The 23290-nt window shown below is 39.5% G+C and overlaps 2 protein-coding genes across 2 annotated transcripts; both read left to right on the forward strand.

The window, feature by feature from the left end:
- The first annotated feature begins 1392 nt into the window (after window positions 1-1392).
- lsm4 (LSM4 homolog, U6 small nuclear RNA and mRNA degradation associated) lies at window positions 1393-6263 on the forward strand. The gene is made up of 5 exons (XM_088350258.1): window positions 1393-1538; window positions 1824-1865; window positions 1970-2068; window positions 3367-3544; window positions 5499-6263. Exons 1-5 carry the CDS (start codon window positions 1536-1538, stop codon window positions 5606-5608), a joined length of 432 nt encoding a protein of 143 aa, XP_088206384.1. The 5' UTR covers window positions 1393-1535; the 3' UTR covers window positions 5609-6263.
- Window positions 6264-16493: 10230 nt separating this feature from the next.
- LOC148355090 (transcription factor JunD-like) lies at window positions 16494-22531 on the forward strand. The gene is made up of 2 exons (XM_088349224.1): window positions 16494-17259; window positions 18902-22531. Exons 1-2 carry the CDS (start codon window positions 16699-16701, stop codon window positions 19142-19144), a joined length of 804 nt encoding a protein of 267 aa, XP_088205350.1. The 5' UTR covers window positions 16494-16698; the 3' UTR covers window positions 19145-22531.
- The last annotated feature ends 759 nt before the right edge of the window (window positions 22532-23290 follow it).

Below are 23290 nucleotides of genomic sequence, written 5' to 3' on the forward strand. Positions count from 1 at the left end.
AACTGAAGCCTTGTGACGTCACAGTAGACGCGCAAGCTATGGCAGCTCCAACCTGTCACGTGACAACCGAACCAAAATCAACCAAATAAGAGACCGGTACAACTTGGTTCTGTTGTCAAGTCATGTTTATTTGTATAGCCCTTAGTAACAAAAAGTTTCAAAGGGCTGTCCAGACTACATACTATTATTACACTATCCCCTGATCTAAAACCTACATGAGGGTAAGGAACAGCTCAAAAACCTCAGCATGAGAAAAATGAAGAAACCTTGAGAAGGGACTGCACATATTTGCAATAACAAATAATACCCAGACATTGTCAACTGAAAAAATGCAAAAATAAAAAAGAGGTTGTATTTCTGTCAAATAAGTAGGTATTGTGTGATTTTTTAATGTCTTCGTTTAAATGTAGGTATTTATTTATTTATACATCTATACATAAGACATTATCAGTCCTCCAGTCCTCTGTATAAACCAGAGCAACACAAGCGGCTAATTAAGGATTATTAGGGGGGGGCAACACGGCGGCACAGTGGTTAGCGCGTGTGCGGCACAGTTCTGAGGTCATGAGATCGAACCTCCTGTGTGGAGTTTCCATGTTCTCCCCGTGCTGGCGTGGGTTTCCTCCGTGCACTCCGGTTTCCTCCCACATTCCAAAAACATGCTTGTCAGGTTAATTGGCCGGTCCAAATTGTCCCTAGGTGTGAATGAGCGAGTGAGTTGTCTGTCTCTGTCTGCCCTGCAACTGGCTGGTAACCAGTTCAGGGTGTCCACTGCCAGAAGACAGCTGGGATAGGCTCCAGCACCCCCGCGACCCTACTGACGATAAGCGGTGCAGATAATGGATGGATGGATGGATGGGATGTTAGGACGGCAAAGGTTGATGGTGAATGGAGATGAATGGAGATTGTGTTGTCACGTTTAAGGATTGGACACACTGCCCTAAACAAAACATTAAAATTGATGTGAAAACATGTCACTGGATTGTGTGAGTCAATTGAGCATGCATCGGCTCGCTACAGTTTAACTGTACTGGTCAGGTGTATCGACATTTCGTTCTGTGTGCATTGTTACAAAAGAATGACAATAAAAGTAAATTATATTTTATTCTATTCTATTCTATTCTATTCTATTCTATTCTATTCTATTCTATTCTATTCTATTCTATTCTATTCTATTCTATTCTATTCTATAATAATGGACTGCATGAAGAGGGAGGAAATAAAGAAAGAGCTGGTGGAAGAAGCAGTAATGAAATGATCAATGAAAAGATTGCTGGATCGAACAATAGGCCTCAACGGAGGATGCTTTTACATTTTTTTAAGAAGTACGGGACTCATTGAACATGATTTAAGAAGTGGAACGGAGACGAGGATGTGGCGATAGGGGGCAGTAATACACCAAAGAGATGGATGCCAAATGCCGTTAAACTCCAAGAAGAAGAATAATCTACCGGTGAAGAACGTCAAGTCAAATCGTGTTCTCTTTCCACAAACGTCTGAAAGTCGGATTTAAATCGTATCTGTAGGTTATCAAAATGGTAGGTAAGATGTTAGGATCTCGTTGGAAATGTAAGAAAATCTGAACGGCAAATGGCTAATTTATTTGCGCCAAGAGCATATCAACGACTGAAACTCCTCGATGCTAGTTAGCTCGGAGATCCACACTACAGAACAGCTCGGGCTAGTTCTAACTAACTTTAAGTCAACAAATATAGTCGAGCTGAATACCTGATTTTGTTTATGAAATCGAATACAGTACTATAAAATGCAAAATAAAGTCTTGGAATGTTGACACGTGGTGAAACAGTGTTTATGTTTCACAGCTACCTTTGTCCCTGCTGAAGACTGCACAAAATCATCCAATGGTGAGGCTTGGTTAAAAACTTAAATTGTGCCTTATCTAATTTCATTTAAAGATAGAAACAATAGGGCAAGTGGTTTCTTTTTTTAATGTTTTTTTTTCCAACAGCTGGTGGAGTTGAAAAATGGAGAGACGTATAACGGCCATCTGGTTAGTTGCGACAACTGGATGAACATCAATTTGCGAGAAGTCATTTGCACGTCTCGGGTATGGCTGCCTTTAGTTGTCTTGTCATACAAACTAGTTAATTTCTATATGGGTAGTGAACTTCGACATGAACGTAACGGAAACATTTATTAATAACGGGTGTCAAAGTCAAACTGATCGAAGGGCTTGAAAAATAAAAGCTACATACCATTGGCCTAACTGATTGAATGTTGATTTTTTTTTAAAGTGATCTGATTATAGTCAACTTAATCAAATCTACTGAAAGGTTAACACATATAGACTAAAATGATCTGAAAAATAAAGCATTATTTTCCAATTTGATTTTCAACCAGCACAAAAAAGACAAATGACCTTGATATCAAAATCCCTATCACATTAACATTAAGTGAAAGAAGCCGCTATTATTCAGGCACCATCAGTACACTATTTTATATTATGTCTAAGGTATGCTAAACGTCTTCAAATAATAAAATAATAGAATTTTTCTTAAAAGGAAGTTTACAGAATTTGGAACATTTTACTCGTTGCCGCCATCTCTTACATAGTGCGCGTGCAAGTACCTGCATTACTTATTGAATTAACTCTTTTTGGGGGGGGGGTAGCTTTTGGACACTACTTGAAGCAGTACTTCTCTTACTTTCACCATTCTTATGCTACACTAACATAAAAAAAACGCGGAGACGAGCATGATGTCACTATCGGGCACCCACCCACACACACACTCCCTTCCATTCCTCCTACCATATGTGTTCTACCCGAAACAGCTTCGTTAGAAGTAACGTCATCACAAATAGGTCCTGTGGAAAATTAAATAAAAAGGCGTTTTTAAATCATTTGGGCATTGTTAACACATACCTAATAGAGAACACTTTCAACTTTTGTTAAGGAACCCTCAAACAATCCCCCCCATCTTTAACAAAATTACACTAAATAAAGTGCAAGGAGAAGCAAGGTACAGTGAAAACAAGTACACAACGATTCCTGATGAAAAATAGAATAATCAAAAACATATCAGTGTCCAAAGAAAACATTAGGGACTGGATTTGGCCTGCAGGCTTTGACTTTGATATGTGTGATTTATAACAATACCTAGAAAATATCAGTACTCATTTCCTAATCATTTTTGTGATAATCTAGTCAATTGTCAATGGTGTGTTAGTATTTTTTTTAAATAGATATTTGGTTTTCCACTTCACCCCCGTACATAAATTTGTGTTAGTTCTTGCATATAAGCACAATAAAATACAAGAAAAAATATATTTATGTCTTAATTTTGTCTGAAATGGGGTGCGTTTTTTTTAACCTCTGTCCTGGATGCACACCTTTCATCATGATAGGATGGTGACAAGTTCTGGCGGATGCCTGAGTGCTATATCCGAGGAAGCACCATCAAGTACCTGCGAATCCCAGACGAGATCATCGACATGGTAAAGGAAGAGGTTGTGTCAAAGGGTCGCGGGCGGGGAGGAGCCCAGCAAAATAAACAGCAGGGCAAAGGAAGAGGAGCAGGTCGAGGTGAGTTTATCCTACTTATTGCTATTAATACTCTACAGTGAACTTTTGACTCATTTAACCTTTTTATATTAAGCAGATTTAAAGTCAAGCAACACAAAATCACTGAAAAGCAAACTACACATGAAAAGATAAATTCTTAAGTGCTATAAAAGACTAATAATACAACTTTTAATTATTTACAATTCAACTTCTAACCAATGTAGGTTGAAACAACACAGAACCTGTGATACCAAAAACAAAAATATCACTAGTCTCGACTTGTTTAAAAACCCTTCCCTGAATATTGGCATTTAGGAACACAAAGTGCCTAAGCTTTAAGGGAATGACACAGATTTTCCAACAGTGATGCACAATGTATTGTAGCCATTAATACAATTAAAATGAGTACAAATTAGGATAATTTTCCTGCTTTGATTAGTTTTTTTTAATTTACTTTCTTTTTGTCCTCTGTATTGCAATCACTCTAAGATCTTACCTCTTGTTGCAGTGCTTTGTTGTTTGGAATGTATTTTTATTATACTCAATATTCTACAGTTAGGCCTGGGAAATATGACAAAAATTGGAATCACAATATTTATCATCTGTGTTTCTCTTTCACATTTGAAGTCTAATTTTTGCCCCTGAGTGAAAGTTGACAAAACCAGATGCTGCTTCAACCAATCTTTAACGTCAGAACAAGGCATGATGACAAAGTGCTACACAGCATTTCACAAATATGAGGGACATTAAAAATAAATTGAAAGCAAACAAAATTAATAATCAAAACGCAGAACATTGCACATTACCTGAGGTAGACCTGCAATATACTGTAGACGCTACCCTACTTTCAAACGGACGATCGTTCGTAGGTTGAATTTGTTGCTTCAGTGCTATATTTTGTACATTTAAGGTTTATATAAGTAGGTTTAAGGCTTGTATAAGTAACGTGCTGTTTTGCTAGACAAAATAAACATGTTATTAAATAATGTGGTCTATAAAAATTAAGTTGATTTTAACTTACTTTTGGAAGATGCGCTTCGAGAGGTCCTCCTTCGTGGTAAAAAGTGGCCGAGAAAAAGGGATCCTACCACTTTCTCAACCGCATCAAGCGCGCTGGACATAGTATAGATATAGACGGTATAGATTTTTCGACATCCCGAAAAAAATGTTCGTATTTACCGTTTTAAGTAGGGGAGATTCTGTGCCTCAAAATTGAATGACCATATTTACACCAATCTTAATTCACACTCGGCAACGAACATATTAAAGTCTTTATGTGCGATAAGTCTTAAAGTGTCTTACAATGTTAAACAAATGGACAAAAGAAAATGGCACACTGCTGGAAAACACTATGATCAGCGTCTGTTGGTGTTTGGGCTCAACACTCGACGACCCGGTGCTTGGCCCTCTAGCACTCGTTTGGAGGGAATTGTTTTAATTCCGGGTGATATTGTTTCGAACGATGGAATAAATTTGTCGTAATTTGTCCTGGTGGCCACATGATTTTTGCAAAGTTTGCGATAGGCGCTGCAGCTCTTTTTTTTTTTTTAATCTGACTCTACAATTACAAAATACCTCCGAACAGCTGAAGATGGGCTTCTCTTGTCTTCAAGTCTTTCAGTGGGTATGCCGATGTTTATCCTTTGTCTTTTTTGCCCATTTTCACTTTGTTGTCCTTTCTCTTGCACTCTGTATTTGAGGTGCACTATTGCGGTTTCTGCAAAATGGTTGGCTAGTCCCCGTCATCTTCTTCTGCTGAATGTTAGTCTGGAACTTGTTTTGCATTGCATAAGCACTCTTATCTTCTCCAGTTTTTTGGGGGTGTATTTCCAGTTACAATGTATCGACTTTTAGCGAAAGTTTTCATGTGTCGTGGCAAATTATATCACAATAAAAATCATTACGGTTTTATTGACCCAGGCTTACATACAGCACTTTCAATTTGTTTAGTAAATAATAAACCCTTTGCCAACAGGTGTGTTTGGCGGTAGAGGCCGAGGCCGTGGAATGGGCGACACCGGGCGGGGTCAACAGCAGCCAGATAAAAAAAGCAGCAAACCACAAGGCTTAAAGAACCAGCAATGACGTGATGATTTGTCCGTTACGTCACGCAACACGGCAGAGACCTCTTTCTCATTGCGTAATCACGCAGTCAGCACTCAAGCGATAAACCTGAAACATGATGCCCTAAATTCTTTTTTTTCTACTGCCAGAATGGTGGTGATTTACAATTTTTATTCTCTGCTCTGGCAGAATATTTGTTTTTAAAATGTATTGGTGACTGGTGTAATTTCCTTATACTCCTTATACGTTGTTAAAGTTATCCGATACACCAGAACACACTATTTGGTATGTGTCGGTTGTATATGATCAGCTTGTGCTTTTTTGAGTGGAGTGTTACAGCACAGAGCTGCATCTTAATTTGCATTTTGACCTTATTCTCCACGATGACATGGTGTTTTTGTTCATTTTTATTTCTGTTATTTTGCGACATTCTGTGGAGACCACTCTGCGTATTTTTTGTTAATGGTGCAGAATAGCAGAGTTGTTGACTGGCTGTCCTCAACCATGAAGACCTTTTCCATAGATTTTGGTGAAGATTTTTGTTGCTTAAAAGAAATGTAAAGATTCTCCCTCTTTTAATTCTGTAATATAACAACAATGTTTTGTTTTGTTATGACGAAATTGTAATTCAGGCACAAAACATGGAAATAAACAAGCTTTTGTTTGGAGTAGAGAACTTTGAGTTTTATCGGACATGTTCAAATGAAACACAAACTGTAGGTGCAATATTAAAACATGATTTTTACTACAATAATGGAAAAATGTGAAGGAACGCTACAAGAGCACATTCCCTTTTTTGAAGTTGTAGACCTATGGATATACTATATTAAAGGGTCGAGCATGTATTGTCAGGTTGATACGTTTATAGTTTTGTAGACACTCTGAATGAGGTGAGAAAACGTCAATGGATTTTGATCTTGTAAGGAGAACAGGAAAGAACCCAGCTTTCTGATTAAGAAATTCTAACTTGTTTAAAAACCCTTCCCTGAGCCTTTTATTAAATCTCCTAGGTTACAAAATCAGATCTGCCGTAAAGGGTGTTGAATTCCAAGATCAGCGACAGGATTGGCCAATAGTGCCAATGATATAAACAGTGCATAATTGTCAAAGGAATAAACGGAAATCCTATTAAATCTTGTTTGCAGGTTTCCAATATTAACATGATAAACCTATAAATGGTCAATGACCTGGCCGGGTTTTCGGTTGTAGTTCATACTGAATGTGTTTTTTGTTTGTTTGTAAATAATAGCTTTAGGGACCTTGTGCAATTGCCACTTCTTGTGCAACCTTCCTTAGTTTCCTTAAAACAGAATGCAGATCATTAAGATGCAGGATAATGTACCGTATTTTCCGCACTATAAGGCGCACCTAAAAGTCTTAATTTTTTTCAACCATGCGCCTTATAATACAGTGCGTCTTATATATGGCTGAATATTAAATTCGCAAGGTCTCGCAACTTGCGCAACAGCCGCCGACTCGATTTTCCCCCGAACGTGGAGTAGTCCGCGGTGTATGCTGGGATTTATATACCGGCGTTTCATTGGCTAACCAATGTGTCAATCATCATTTGAATCGATCGCTATTGGCTAAAGTTATTCGGAGCCTCGGATTGGCTAGAGGGCCAAAACAAACCCTGCAATTGGCCGAAAAAGATGTGTCAATCATCTGTTAAATTGATCGCTATTGGCTGAAGTTATTCGGAGCCTTGGATACGCTAGAGGGCCAAAACAAACCCTGCAATTGGCCGAAAAAGATGACTGAATAGCAAGCTTGCTAAAGTACGCCATATAGAAACATGTTTCATTAGTCTGTATTTGTAAATATTTTACTCTCCTGGATTTACTACACTCACGGTTGTAAGAAGACCATGATTTGAGACTGGGAGGTCGGTGGTTCGCGCCCCGGCCGAGTCATTCCTAAGACTTAAAAAGTGGTCGGCGGCGCCCTCTGTTGGCTGCGGCTGCATCGGCTCGCTACAACGGGTCAGGTGCAATCGACATTTCGTTCTGTGTACATTGTTACACAGAATGACAATACAAGGAAATTATTATTATTATTATTATTATTATTATTGCGTATTATTATTGAACGTGAGAACTTAGGCGAGTTATGCGGCTTTATATTTTCCCCGGTATCTTGTTTTAGAACGATCTTGATGTTGCTGTGATGAGTTGAGTGAATTAAACTCAATTCCAAGTGTTTATTGTCATATGCACAGTAAAGTTGCGAGCGAAAAAGAAAATAGAAACTAAGGAATGGTTGGCATTTCTTGAATTCCAAGACTTTAACCTTCCGAATGATATTTGAAATGACGCATTTAAGTGACATCGTACGGACACCGCATCCGCACGTGTCTACGACACGTATTTGCTTCTTTGCAAGCTTTGGGAATGTTAAGGGGGTAATCAGTTTGACTGAATCATCTGACTGTTTTGTCGACATTCCCATAGTAGCGCCCTATAATCCGGTGCGCCTTATCTATGGAAGATATAGGACCAAAAACTATTTTTTGGGGGTGCGCCCTATAGTGCGGAAAATACGGTAATTGTAAAATTCTTACTTTTTTTATCTTTATTTTTTTCCTTTTTTTTCCTTGTTATTGTATGTGTTTGTCTTGCTGTCGGTCACCCTTCTTGAGGGATATGACCAAGGTAAATAGATAGATAGAATTCTCAACATGATTCATTTTAATATGGTAAATCACGGGTTGGGAACCTTTTTGACCCAAAGAGCAATAAAAGCAAGAATATTTTTATTTTTTTGGCAAGGGACAATTTATTCCAAGTCTAAATTCAACAAACCGCCAACCCCCTAGACAAAAGATAATTCTTCAACGCATTTAATTTTGCTGTGTGAATTTATGAAATATGTTAGAGTCCGTGTCCCATATCAATTTAAATATACCACTTTCGACTCCCACCCACAGTTACCTAAGTGTTGTGGCTTATTTTGTCTGTCATTTTTGTCCTAAATAATGGTTTCCAAACAAAGTGCAAGCAAAGTTCTTTTGTAAATATGTCACAAAATAGCGCAAACGGGGATACCAACGTATTTACCTTCAGTGCGGTCGGCGTTGGGCAACTGACAAAGTGTTTGTGTGCGTCCTGTGTACAGCTTCTCCCATTCTTACCGCTACGTGCTTTGCTAGAACTTCTGGGCAACTTCTTTGGTTATGAATGTAATAAAATAATTTTGTAAAGAACCACATTCGTCCTTGTGTTTTGTTTGAGTAATACTATTTTTTTTCTTCTGTCTTAAAAAAAAATCAAGCTTTAAATGTTGAAATAATGCTTCTATTTTGTGTGCTTAAACAAAAGAGAAATTGTGTGTATGGACTTGGATGGGTATGGGTGTTGAATGAATTTTGTCCTTGAGTGAGGGCGTAGCTATAGAAGAGGGGGACAGGTATAGGTGAACCCACAGGTTTTGTTAATTAGGAAGCTACTTGGTTTGAGCCTGAGCCACAAAAGATTTGTTCTCCAGGCTCCGGCTTTAACGTTTTCATTGGCACGAAAAAGACTGAACAAAAACCATCACGAATATTTGAACATCCCTGGTGAGCGCAGTAAGGTATGTTTGCTTATTCGTCTAATTGAAATGTTGTATCTTTGAAGCATTGTGAGTTGGCATTGTCATGTATACTTTGATGAATGAACGCTTGTTTGGATAGTGATGCGGAGTTGTGTTTGTATTGTGAAGACCGTGAGCTGACTTGGTTTTATGTTTGTACACCCTGACACACATTTTTCATGGTGCTTTGGTGAACCTGATCGTTCCAACTAAAAAAAGAACCCCCTAAGCATTAGTTGACTCTTTGGGGATCCAAGGGCTGCTACAAATTGTATATGTGCGGCACGGCGTATGAGTGGTAAGTGCGTCTGCGGCACAGTTCTGAGGTCATCGGATAAAATCCAGCTACCAGCCTTCCTGTGCAGAGTTTGCATGTTCTCCCTGTGCTTGCGTGGGTTTCCTCTGGGCAAAAAAAAACATTCATGTCAGGTTAATTGGCCTGTCTGAATTGTCCCTAGGTGTGATTGAGCGAGTGAGTTTGACCGTCTCTGTGTGCCCAGCAACTGGCTGGCAACCAGTTCAGGGTGTCCCCTGCCCACTGCCTGAAGACAGCTGGGATGGGCTCCAGCACCACTGTGACCCTACTGGGGATAGGCGGTGCATATAATTGCTGAAAGTAATTTTATCTGTGAAGATTTAGTTTTAAAGTAAGGAACAGATCTCACCTTTTCACAGGTCTTGTCATTTGAATTACAATAATGAAATAAACAGTTATTCAGGCCATTATAGCGTAAGGTAGTCTAATCCGTTTTTTTAAAGAGCTTGTGATCATTTGAAGTGTCAATTTTTCAGTAAAACACAGTCAATGAGGTATTTTGCTCCAATCATCCAAGTGGGAAAATTCCAGGACAATCTTTGCTCTAATAAGAGTCCCCACCCATTGGTTGCTAGGTTTGTATGTCCAATTGTGGGGACCCTTGCAGATCATTTACATTTATTTGTATAGCCCTTAATCACAGAGTCTCAAAGGGCTGCACAGACCACAATTACAACATACTGTGAATTAGTTTACTCAGCGATGCTGGCAGTAAAGTGATTCAATTAGCATTAGCTCATTAAAAAAAGGTAGGGGTTTTTAAGGGGAAGAAATCAGTAGTCTATTGTGTAAAACTTGTTGGTGAGTATGCTCACCTAGAGGGAGCTGACGTAAAGATTTTGCTGCAACGAGTACCCAAAATCATAAACCTAAAAAAGGCTAAACAAGAAAATAGTAGGGTTTGGTCACTTCGAATGATTTGTGTTCGTCCTTGTTCTTTCCAGAACTCTATTTGGTCCCACTTCACAATACAGCGACATCTAGTGGCAAAATAATACACAGTGGTGCTTTACAAAGAATGACAATACAAAGGAAATTATTATTATTATTATTATTTAAAATCAGAAGCTATATATTTCCTTTCCCCTTTTCCACTGTCTACCCTGACAACAAAGGTGGCAGCATGCCAACATACTTCAACAATCTTTAAATTGTTAATATACATTGAAGAAAATAAGTATTTCGACCACCACCAATTGTGCAAGTTCTCCTGCTTGAAAAGATTAGAGAGCCTTCTGTCAACATGGGTAAACCTTAACCATGAGAGACAGAATGTGAAAAAAAAAACTGAAAATCACGGTTGTTAGTTTCTCAGAAATGTATTTGCAAATCATAGTGGAAAATAAGTATTTGGCCAATACCGAAAGTTCATCTCAATATATTTATGGACATATTTTAGGGAAAAACAGGTAAAAAGTTGTCATACACTATTGCTGGTATTTTGGCCCATTCCTCCATTCAGATCTCCTTTTGAAAAATGATGTTTTGAGGCTGTCGTTGAGCGACACTTTTTTTCAACTTCTTCCTCAGATTTGCCAAAGGGTTGAGATCTGGAGACTAGCTAGGCCACTCCAGGATCTTAAATCGCTTCTCACAGAGCCAGTCCTTTGCTGCCCTAGCTGTGTGTTTGGGATCATTGTCATGCTGAAAGACCCACCCAAGTCTCATCTTCAGTGCCCTTGCTGATGAGGAGATCTTCACTCAAAATCTCTCCATGCATGGCCCCATTCGTTCTTTCCTTTACCAAGATCATTTGTCCTAGTTCCAGAAAAACCGCCCCAATGCATGATGTTTCCAGCCCCATGCTTCACAGTGGGTATGGTGTTATTCAGCTGCAATTCAGTATTCTTTCTCCTCCAAACACTGGAACCTGCGTTTTTACCAAAAGTTTATATTTTGGTTTCATCTGACTATAACCCATTCTTCCACTTTTCTGGATTTTCCATATGCCCTATTGCTCTATAAACGCAGACGGGCCTGGACATGTACTGGTTTTAGCAGAGGGACATGTCTGGCAGTGAAGGATTTGAGTCCCTGGAGGCGAATTGTTTTACTGGCAGTAGCCTCTGTTTCCGTGATCCCAGCTCTCTGTAGGTAATTCACTAGGTCCTCCCTTGTGGTTCTAGGATTTTTGCTCTCTGTTTTTGTTATCATTTTGATACCACTGTGACAGATCTTGCTTCGAGCCCCAGATCAAGGGATATTATCAGTGGCCCTGCAGTTCTTAATAATTGCTCCCACAGTTTATTTTCTTTACCTCAATCGTTTTACCTATTGCAGATTCACTCTTCCCTGCCTGGTGTAGGTTTACAGTTTTGTCTCTGGTGTCCTTCGACAGCTTTTGGTCTTGGCCATCGTGGAGTTTGGAGTGGCTGACTGAGGTTGTGGACATGTTGCTTTCATACCGGTAATCAGTTAAAACCGGCGTTATTAATATAGGTAACGGGTGGACAGGGTTGGGTAGTGTTACTTAAACTTGATTACTTTCAATTACTTTTGGATTACTCCAATACCAAATATGCTAATAAAAGACAAAAGAAACTAAATATGAATAAAATTACTCAATTTTGTGCAGGCTTGGGGAGTAACGGAACACATGGAACGGCAAAAATGATCTTGGCAAGCTGTTTGGATTTATTTTCATTTAGTTTCTGTCGCACTTTATGTTAGTTTTGCCGGAGATCCAAGAGATCAAAGCCAGGAGAGAAAGCTTACCACGTGTTGTGAGTCATAATTGTATTCCTATTTAGTTTATTTTGTCTTTTATAAGCATATTTGGTATTGGAGTAATCCAAAAGTAATTAAAAGTAATCCAGTTAAAGTAACCCTACCCAACCCTGCGGGTGGAGCCTTGTTAGACCTCATTAAAAGCCAGAAATCTTGCTTGTTTGCAGAAAACAAATACTTATTTTCAAATCTAATTTGGAAATTATTCAAAAATCAATGTGAATTTTTTTCTTTTTTCCACATTCTGTCTCTCATAGTTGAGGTTTACCCATGTTGACAGTTAGACATCTGTAATCTCTTTAAGTGGGAGAATTTGCACAATTGGTGGTTGACTAAATTCTTATTTGTGGGGACTTTATTCATGAATCTGCATTGCGTATATGTGGCTTTCAGTTCATCCTATGTCGGTGTCATGCCATCCTCTCCTTCCTCTTCTATTTTTGCAGTTCCCGACCAATCATCTCCCTCCTTCATTTCCGCCGCTCTTACCTGCGTCACACTGCACGCGTTGCCTTGGTAACCACCGATTGCAACCCCCTATCGCACATTTTACCCTCTAGCGATGTTGCAGTGTGAGCAGGAAGGAGACTTGGGGTTGCTGATGCAGGCAAGCTGCGCACGTCATCACTTCCCGTGGGAGGACGGCCTATTTTTATCAATGGGCTCAAAATTTACTGAGATGCTAGTGATGGCCAGTACTATGAATTCCGGTATCGATACGATCCAAGTAACTACATGGTAGTATTGATCGATCGACCCCGATTCATTCTACTTGGAAATATGATTATTGAAAAATGGAACCATCCCACGTTGAGTACGTTCATGATTACAATAAACCGATATCAGATAGTAAAAGTGATTCACCTTTTTATTAAATAAATACATCTATAACAGTATATAAAGATAAATATTTATATTGCAAGAAAAAAAACGAGCGAGTCAAAGCAAAAAAGCTTCGATGTCACAAAAATATAAAAAATCATAATGTCAACTACAGAACTAAATACCTCCCAATAAATCAATAATGCAAAAACGTGTAACTCAAGCATGTCAAATGGATACAGCCCGATAATTCAATCCGGCCTGCCATGAGTTTCTGAGTATGTCGAAAAAAGAAGCATGTCTTTGTCATTTTTATCAAACATCATAATTTATTCTTAATAAATGCTGACGAAATGCTCTCTCTGTTCGCTAAAGGGAAAAATTGGGTTTGTATCTCATGGTGAGTTGGTTCAAGGTACACAGGGTAGGATATCAGGATCATACTAATATTTTATTCCTGCAGTGCAAATTATTAAAGTTGGATGATTTAGTAAAATTTTTCACTTCACAATTGCTATTTAAGGTCAACAAAAACATAGTGCCAGAAAACATCCAAAAATTATTCACTCGGAAAGAGGAAAGTTATAACTTAAGGGACTGTAGTAAATTCAAAATCCCAAAGGTGAGAACCACCAGGAAAAATATGTGTGTGTCTGTGTGTGGAGTCAAACTTGGCAACAATTTACAAGACGAGATCAAACAAAGTCCAACTATTCACATGTTCAAATTTAAATACAAAAAAACATTACTGGCAGAATACAGAGATGAAGAAAATGGGGTATGAGTGATACTAGAGATTGGCAATACTGCGTTTACAAATATAGTTAACCTTGTTGTTATTGTTACCATTATTATGAAATGAAATGAAATCATCTGCATTTATATAGCGCTTTTCAAGTCAAGACTTCCCAAAGCGCTTTACAGTGTGCTTCACATTTCCCAATAGCGGCCGTGCAGCCATGTAAGGCGCTAACCTGCTTATTGGGGGCATTAGGGGTTCAGTGTCTTACCCAAGGACACTTCGACATGTAACACGGAGGAGCCGGGATTTGAACTGAGATCTCTTGATCCCAAGACGAGCGCTCTACCTCCTGAGCATTGTTGTTATTATCATTGGTGTCACAATGATATTTAGTGACTAGTAGCATTTAGGCTCTTTAACTCCACCCAGGGGAGTAAAAGCCCACATTAAGCCACACCTGCACATTGCATATTACCCTATTTTTATTAGTGTGTATTTTATGTAGCACTATTTAAATACCCTATATCAACATGTTACATTGGGTATTTATGTATTATATTCCTTTTACTTATTATTGTTTTACTTTCAACACAAGTACACTGCTGGAAGTGTGAATTTCCCTACGGGGATGAATAAAGTATCTATCTCTATCTCTCTATTATAACATTGATAGATGGGTACTGCGATGATTAGTGTATAAAATATCTGACTATTGTTATTCATATAATTATTGGTATCTGACCAATGCAATACGTATATCCGTGAGATTTTGTTATATTTAGACACAAAAGAGGAGCTGTCTGTAAAATGTTATTAAAAATAAGCGTCTGCTTCTTACTACCCCTTTTCGAACATGTTGCGTTAACATTATTTTTGTTGTTGAGTGATTGTTTTTGTCCTGTTTTTATTTTGGAATGTTCGAAATAGTTTTCATTCATTCATTTTCAGGTGTAAAAACTGCATTCACTCAACTGTTAAAAAAGTTTAGGTATTCAATACAAAGCATAAAAACCTTTTCACTCCATTGTTTACGCATAAATGTGTTGTTGTTATTTAGGATAGGTTACTGAAGTAGGCTGAATGAAAGCATAATGCTGAAAAGCTTCAGTCAGATAAAAATTTGGAGTTGATATTTTTTTTACTGATCCGGCCTGTGTGAGAAACGAGACAGAGAACCAAAAGGGGTTTGACATCCCTGGTGTAAGTTCTTTCTGGCTCTGTTGCCATAGTGACAGCAGATTTACAAGTTTTTGTGAAGAAACAATAACATGTTTACATTTTTGGTTGCCGCTCATTGCTTTTGGTATCGTGAGCTCTTTTTTTTTTTGTTTATGTAAATTTGCCACAGCACTGGACCGCTTTACCAAACAAATGACACCTGGCATTGTTTGCTTCCGTTGTTGAAAAACAGTCCAAACAGCGCTGCTTCCTTCATTATTAGCTTCTGGAGGATTGTTTGGATAGATCTGGTCCTTTCTCCTGCGGGGCAGGCGGAATGCAGCAGCAGGACAAGTAGGGAGAGGAGCTAAAAGTGTGCCTGCCAGTCTCTGGCATGAACTTACAGAACGCTGGGTTAGGCAGAGAAGGGTTGCGCTATCTAAAATCTAGCAATTTGAGGAAATTGTTGGAGGACTTAAGTATGAATACCAGATCCAAGTACTTGCATTGTATCTATAATATCAGAATTTGGATCCATCCACCTACCCCCTACCAGATGCACAAGGTTTTTTTGAGGACTGCATCTAATCAAGCCAATATTTCTCTCCGTAGCCATCAATTTCTGTCAAGAACCGGAACAGAAGAAGGACCCACCTGCGTGACGTTTCTCACACAAGCTTTATTTTACCGGAAATGGGGCAGTCATGCACGTTAACCCAAACGCCAGTGATTCAGCGATCGTTGGGTGGAAGACGTAAGGCAGCAGTCTGGCGTGGAACGACAGGAAGCCAGAGGCCGACGAGATCGATACCAATTGCACAAGCTGAAATCGGACGGATGAGGTTGATACAGGACGGGACAGACAGGATTGATAACAGGCACTGGTGACTGGAGTCCGATAACAAGCAGTATGAGATAGACGGAAACGATACCAGACACTGGAGATCGAAATGAAATGGGACAAACTAGACAGGAACGCTACCAGACACTGGAGATCGATATCAAACAGAACTAAATAGGCGGGAACGATAATGTAGATCAATATTAAACAGGACAAGATAGACGGGAACGATACAGGAGAGGAAACACAGGCAGGAAACTGGACAGGGTCAAAACACATGTCTTGCGGGTGCAGAGGTTCGTTGACGGACTGACAAAGGGTGAGTGAGAGCACTTAGCTTAAATACGAGGGAAGCCAATCAGTCAACGAGCAGCACCTTATGCCAAACGGGCGGGACCAATTGGGAGCCATGGGCAACCGTGACAGTTTTCTCCCTAAAACTTAGGGCAAAAAGGAAGGAAGGAAAGGAAATGGAGGGAAAAATGAAGGGAGGAAGGAAGTAAAAGAGAGGACAAGAAGGAATGAAAGGTAAGAGAGGGCAAGAAGGAAGCAAGGAAGTGAATGGGGGCACTAGAAAATGAAGGAAGGAAGGAAGGAAGGAAGGAAGGAAGGAAGGAAGGAAGGAAGGAAGGAAGGGCAATCTTGGTGATATCGTGCCCCTTCTGTCTGTGTATAAACACTTGGAAATAGAGGGAGGCGTTTCCTGCTGCGCACGCGCCGTTGTGACATAATCAGACTCGCTTAGAAAGCCTGAAGGCGGCGTCTGCTCGCCAGCATTGCTGCGATCCAGCTGCCACAAGCGGAAGTACGCTCGAGATAAAAATAAAACATTAAAAAAGGAGTTTGCCCTGAGGCTTGTTTGTCAGGTTATGGACAGGGTGCCGCCGCGCTAAACGCTTCCCAAGGACACCCAAAAAAAAAAAAAACGCAAAACGATGAAGAAGGACATCAATTTAACACTGACCGAACCAGGCATGAAGTCGCATCTGCGCGACGTTGACGGAATTTTGGGCTCCCCCGACTTGGGACTCCTCAAACTGTCCACGCCGGATTTGGAGAGGCTAATTGTCCAAACCAACGGCTTGGTCAACAGCCCTGCGAGCGGCTCCCATTTTTTGTACCCAAAATCGGCGACGGACGAGCAGGAGTTCGCTGACGGCTTCGTGAAGGCGTTGGAGGACCTTCACAAACAGAACGGGACGAACGGGACTTTGGATCTGGCCTCCATCAACATCGCCCCGGTGACGACGCAGCCGGATCTTCCCGTCTACACCAACCTGAACAGCTACGGAAGCGGACCTTTGGGGACCACAGTCAACTACTCCACGGACACGGTGCCTTTTCCTCCCCCGCCTCCGCAATTCGGGGGAGTGCCCTCGACGGAGCCCGAACTCCCCAGCCGAGCGCACCCGCCCAAGGAGGAGCCCCAGACCGTGCCGGACGTGCAAAGCTTCGGGGACAGCCCCCCTCTGTCTCCCATCGACATGGACTCGCAGGTAATATGGGTTGATTGTGAACAAAATGGCTCTATAAGCTAGCCCTTTGAAGTGAAACGCGGGAGTCGGCTCCCCATCAATAAGGAGTAGGCTCCTTCGAAACACCGTCTGTCTGTCAGTCTGTCTGTGATTATCATTCTCTCTCTCTGTCTGTCTCTTCCCTCTCTGTCTGTCTGTCTCTTCCCTCTCTCTGTCTGTCTGTCTCTTCCCTCTCTCTGTCTGTCTGTCTCTTCCCTCTCTCTGTCTGTCTGTCTCTTCGTCTCTTCCCTCTCTCTGTGTGTCTGTCTCTGTCTGTCTTTTCCCTCTCTCTCTGTCTGTCTTTTCCCTCTCTCTCTTTCTGTCTTTTCCCTCTCTCTCTTTCTGTCTGTCTCTTCCCTCTCTCTGTCTGTCTCTCTTCGTCTCTTCCCTCTCTCTGTCTGTCTGTCTCTTTGTCTCTTCCCTCTCTCTGTCTGTCTGTCTCTTCGTCTCTTCCCTCTCTCTGTCTGTCTGTCTCTTCGTCTCTTCCCTGTCTCTGTCTGTCTGTCTCTTCGTCTCTTCCCTGTCTCTCTCTGTCTGTCTGTCTCTTCCCTCTCTCTGTCTGTCTCTTTGTCTCTTCCCTCTGTCTATCTGTATTTCTCTTTGTCTCTTCCCTCTCTGTCTGTCTGTCTTTCTCTCTCGCTCTTGCTCTCGCTAACTCTTACTCTCTCGCTATCCGTCTCTCACTATCTTGCTTTTGCTCTCACTATTGTTCACTTTTTCTCTATCTTTCTATCTCATTTCTCTCTTCACCCCCCGTTTTATTTCAATCTTTTCTGTCATTCTTTTTCTTTCTTCTTTTTTTCTCTTTCTCTGTATCTCTTTCTCTGTATCTATTATTATCTGTCTTCATCTCTCTCTTTAGTTATATGTTCCGCTCTCATTTTTTCATTTCATACTTCAGTGGTCTAGGGATCCTGGAGTCAGGGCCTCTCTCTTTCTCCAATCTCTTTTTCCACTCTCTCCCTCTCTCCTTTTCTCTCTTTCCCCCCTGTTCTCCCTGTTTTTCTTTCTCACTCTCATTCTCTCCATTTTTATTGTATTTTTTCTCATTTTCTATCGCTGTTTTTTATTTTTCTGTGTCTCATATTTTCTCTCAGACACGATCCCTCTCTCTACTTCACTTACTCACTCGCTTTCTCTTTTGATTTCTCTCTCTCGCTTTTTCCTCTTTCTGACTGTTTTTTTCTATTTCTCTTTCTTGTTCTCTCGTTCTTTTTCCCTCTTTCTCTGTCCTTTGTTTTCTCTGTGTCTTTCCCTCTCTCCTTTTCTTCTCTCTCTCACCCTCTCTCTTCCTTTCTTTCTGTTTCTCTCGGTTCCTTTCTTTTTCTCTTTCATTCTCTGTCTCACTTTTCTATCTTTGTCTCTTGCTTGCTCTCTTTGTCTTAAGGTTTCTGTCTCTGTTTTAAAGGATTTTATAATACACTGTCGTGGTATAATTTATATTTGAAGCTAATTAATTTGGTGCCTACTGTTTTATTATTATGAGTAATATATCATTAAAAACAAAAATACTCCAACGACTGTTTGGGAGCCGAAAGAGCTGGTATCGGTCGATACTATCCTGTAATTACTTGCATCGGATTGATACCAAAAATACCTTTTTATCGCTCACCTTTACTCGCAGGAGCGCATCAAGGCGGACAGGAAGAGGCTTAGGAACCGGATCGCCGCTTCCAAGTGTCGCAGACGTAAGCTGGAGAGGATCTCCAGGCTGGAGGACAAAGTGACAACGCTGAAGAACCAGAACTCGGACTTGGCTTCCACAGCCAACGTCCTCAGAGAGCAAGTGGCCCAGCTCAAGGAGAAGGTCCTCACCCATGTCAACAGCGGATGCGAGCTGCTACCGCACGAGGTTCGGGTGCATTAGACTGGCGTGAGATCATTTCTCATGGATTATCTGATTTATACAAACCTTGGGGAAAAGGACAAAGGATAAATAGTATGGGACCAAAGCTATCACATTTTGTGGATTTCCAAATGGTAACAATACCAGGTATCTGTGTCGGTGCCAATAACAGCCTTTCAAGGTATCAGTACTCGCAATGGTAGCCGCATATGGTCTAACATTCTGGAACCCAAGTCTAAAGGAATAGTCTAACACCGTTAAAAATACAATTTTAATGGGACACTGTTTGATTTCTGACCACTAGATATTGCTGTGTCGTGTCATGCAACCAAAAACGAGTGCTCTCAAAGGGACCAAATTGCACCATTATTCTTCTCACTTTTTTACCTGGCCTTTTACTGAGTTTTAGGATTTTGGGGGTACGAGTAGCAGCAAGATGTTGGACAATCATGCCAGCTAGTTCTCCGTGGGCCTCATGTTATGTTAAATTAATGAAAAGTATCTTAACCTATGGGTATAAAAAAACAAAGCAAATCCAAAAATGGCTTCAAGTACCGTATTGCATGTAAGTGACACCCTAAAACTGCTTTGAAATGGCCACATACAAAAGAAATTCATATCCTAAACATTGAGAAAACATGTACCCTAAACATTGATAACTATTTCATTATGCAAATAATCAACAATATTATTCTGGTAACAGGCTAAAATACAACATTTTTAAACAATTTAATGTACCTTCCAGCAACGCTTCCATGACAAACACTTGAACACCATTTTCATATTTAGCAATTGTTTCCAACTTTTCTTTCCCCTCCTCACTCACTCATTATTATGGGCAGTAAAAGGGAAAAAACACAATAAAATGAGATGTGGTGCCTCTCAAAAACAATTGGGACGGCACGGATTGACTGGACAGGAAGTCAAGTCAGGTCCTGTTTATTTGTATAGCCCTTAATCACAAGGAGTCTCAAAGGGCTGTACAGACCACATACTATTACTGACTACATACTACTATTACACAATCCCCTGATCTAAAACCTACATGAGGGCAAGGAAAAATCAAAAACCTCACCATGAGGAAAATGAAGAAACCTTGAGGTAATCCCCTTCCAGGAAATCGAAATTCAAAAGCAGTCTAGCATGAAGAAAACATCCCAATAAGTGGAATTGAGTGCTTACAATATTTCTCAATGCACATCTGAATAAATCAAATATGTTTACTCAAACTAAAAATTCAAGTTGTAATAGGTGCCACGTCTATAACTCTATGTATATCAGTCTTTTTGTCTTGATTTCCAATCAAGGCAAATGCAGTACCTACATTTGTGGTCAATAATTGAAATTTCAACATATATTCATATGTTAAATTAACTAACATTATTTTATTTCTTTATTCATCTGTAAGACATTTTCATAAACCCTATTGTCAAACATTTTACGATACATACATGTGGTAAATACTACATTTATATTAAACTCTAAATCATAGATACTTGTTAAACCACAAGTAAAAAAAATCAATACCAATATAAAAACATTCATGATTATAATCAATTACACCTTATATCAAAACATTTGGCGTTCTCCTTTTTGTTACTACACCATGAGCAACATTGACGTTCATGCTTAAATGCTGCATTTGACCACTAAATGGCAGCGTATCCCAGCAAATATTATGCACTGTATACAATTTCCTGTGGTCTACCAGTATTACCCCTGCAATCCCCCAGTAGATTGCGAGCACCACTGCCCTCATAGTAGCGCTGTCTCTTTTGGACCACTTTTTGATTATTTCACAAGGTATTATTGTTATTTACCGTTAAGAAGTGTAATTGACCTGCCAGTTTTTCCTTCTTCTTAGCATTCATTTTTAAAGGAAAAGGCTCGCAACCAGTGTTTCCTCTAAGCTGCGCGCGTGCGCAATTGCGCACTGCTCGCACATTCTCTGCGCACAAGAAAATCTAGCCAGCGCACAAAAATGAGGGCTCAAAATTACTAATTAAGAAGCGACTCAAGTCAAAGTTACAGTGCATGAAGGTAAAAATACACGGGTTCCCCTGACGTTGTGTCCTAAATGCGGTATTTTGAAGTCGTAGAACAAAGTTGAGTAAAGTTAGTAGAGTCGGTTGAGAACCGGCCGTTTCGGCTCGGCTCACTAAAAGGAACCGGCTCTTTCGGGTCCTAAACGGCTCTTCGGGTTGTTTTTGCTTCTTTAATCCCAACATGACCAAATATTATGTAAAATTATGCACAAAATGACTTAAAGGAAGGGGGTAATAGAACAAAAAAGAAAAAATACTAAAATGAAAAAGTAGTGAAAAGCTGAGAAAAAAAGAAACCAAAGTAAGAGAAAAAAGAAGGAAAACTTTAGAAAAAAGCCAAAAAAGGAAGAAATGTAGGAAAAAAGTAAATCGAGAACAAAAAGAAAAAAGTAACAGCTCGGAAAAAAATAAACACAATGAGATTTTTTTAAAAGGAATTTTTAAAAAACTAGAAAAAAACACGTAAAAAAAGAGAAAAAGTTTGTGTTGCATTCAAATAATTTCCAATTATATCAAGTGAACTTTGTTGCCAACATTGTACGAAAAAATGTGATTAAGTACAGTTCTGTATCTTGCAACCGTCTAAATAAGCCCCCAAAAATAATAGTATTATGCGACAAAATATATCAGGAAAAAAAATAAATGGATATCTTGTGAAAGAATTGTAAAAACAAACGACATTTGTAGGCCGTACAACCTTTGCAATAGTACATGAGTCAATTCATTCAAAAGAGAAAAATAATTTTGGATTGCCAGAAACTCAGCAAAATGTAACTTGATGTCAAGTTTTGGACATGTTTGATAATTAATTATCTTGCCACACTTGGGATTATGGTTGCTCACTGTTGTTTCAAGCGTTGCTCACCGACTTTGTGTGAACGCTCAGACCTGTGGAAAATTAGAGGGAACATTGCTCGCGACCCACTTTTGGGTCCTGGCCCACCAGTTGAGAAACACTGGCCTATCTGAGCAGTACTTGACCAATGTCATACTGTATTAAGGAAATGAATAAAGGTTGTTTTTTTGCCTACCATTGTAGAATGCCAAGTAAAAACGTTACTGTATTGGTAAGCGGGAAAGGCAAAGGGTCGATGTAACGTGTTACTTCTTTTGTGAAGTTGACCAATATTCTATGGGTAAATCTGTGGCATGAATTCACCAAGATCATTTGTATTTTGGTACATGCGTAATTAGATTACATCGTACTGTTTCTTGTTCCTTGTGACAAAGTAGTTTGTAAGAACCTCTCTACGTAAGGACTCGAGAAGAAACATGCTCCATAACAGTCATCAGTGAGTGATGTGTATAGTACAGTGTCACCAGACAGCTTTTACTCATCCAATCTGAGCATTTCCAGAACAAATATCCAAGATTCATGTCTGAATAAAAACTGGCATTTGCATGATATCAAAGGTCTTTAGCAGTCATGTCAACCATAAGGCCTGTGGGCCGGATCTGTGCCGTTTTGTGATATTATCTAGTCCGCCATAAATTTCTGAGTATGTCCAAAAAATGCGAGTCTCTAGGTCGTTTCTATCAAAAGTTATGTTTTCTTTTAAAATAAATGCAAACCTAATGTTCTTTTCAAGTTCCAAAGGTAGAAAAACTGCATTCACTCAACTTGTAAAATAAAGCAGTTGACACATTAAATGCCAAAGATGAAAACTACTGTTTTTTTTATAAATGCATACTTGCCAACCTTTTGACATTAAAAAGTGATGGAATATGCCATATATATATATATATATATATATATATATATATATATATATATATATATATATTCTGTCTCCAGAATATTCAAAAAAAAAAAAAAAATCAAACAGCTGCCTGTTTAAAATGGGAAGTACCGAATTTTCGTCAAAATGGAACACTAATGCGATCATTGGAAGCACTGAGACTCAGTCTTGATTCAAAACAAAGAAGCCGTGGACTAAAATACTAGTCTTGAGTCGAGATTTTTTTTGTTTAGATTCAAAATAAGTCGTAGGCATTGTCATCCGTGATTATTATATGTAGGATAGGTTAATAACGTAGGCTGAATGATGACGCGAAATACAGTGGTACCTCTACTTACGAATTGAATCCGTTCTGGAAGTAGCTTCATAACCTGAAAACTTTG

This window comes from Urocampus carinirostris, chromosome 12 (assembly GCF_059441175.1).
Source record: "Urocampus carinirostris isolate Australia breed hairy pipefish chromosome 12, RoL_Ucar_1.0, whole genome shotgun sequence".
NCBI lineage: Eukaryota > Metazoa > Chordata > Actinopteri > Syngnathiformes > Syngnathidae > Urocampus > Urocampus carinirostris.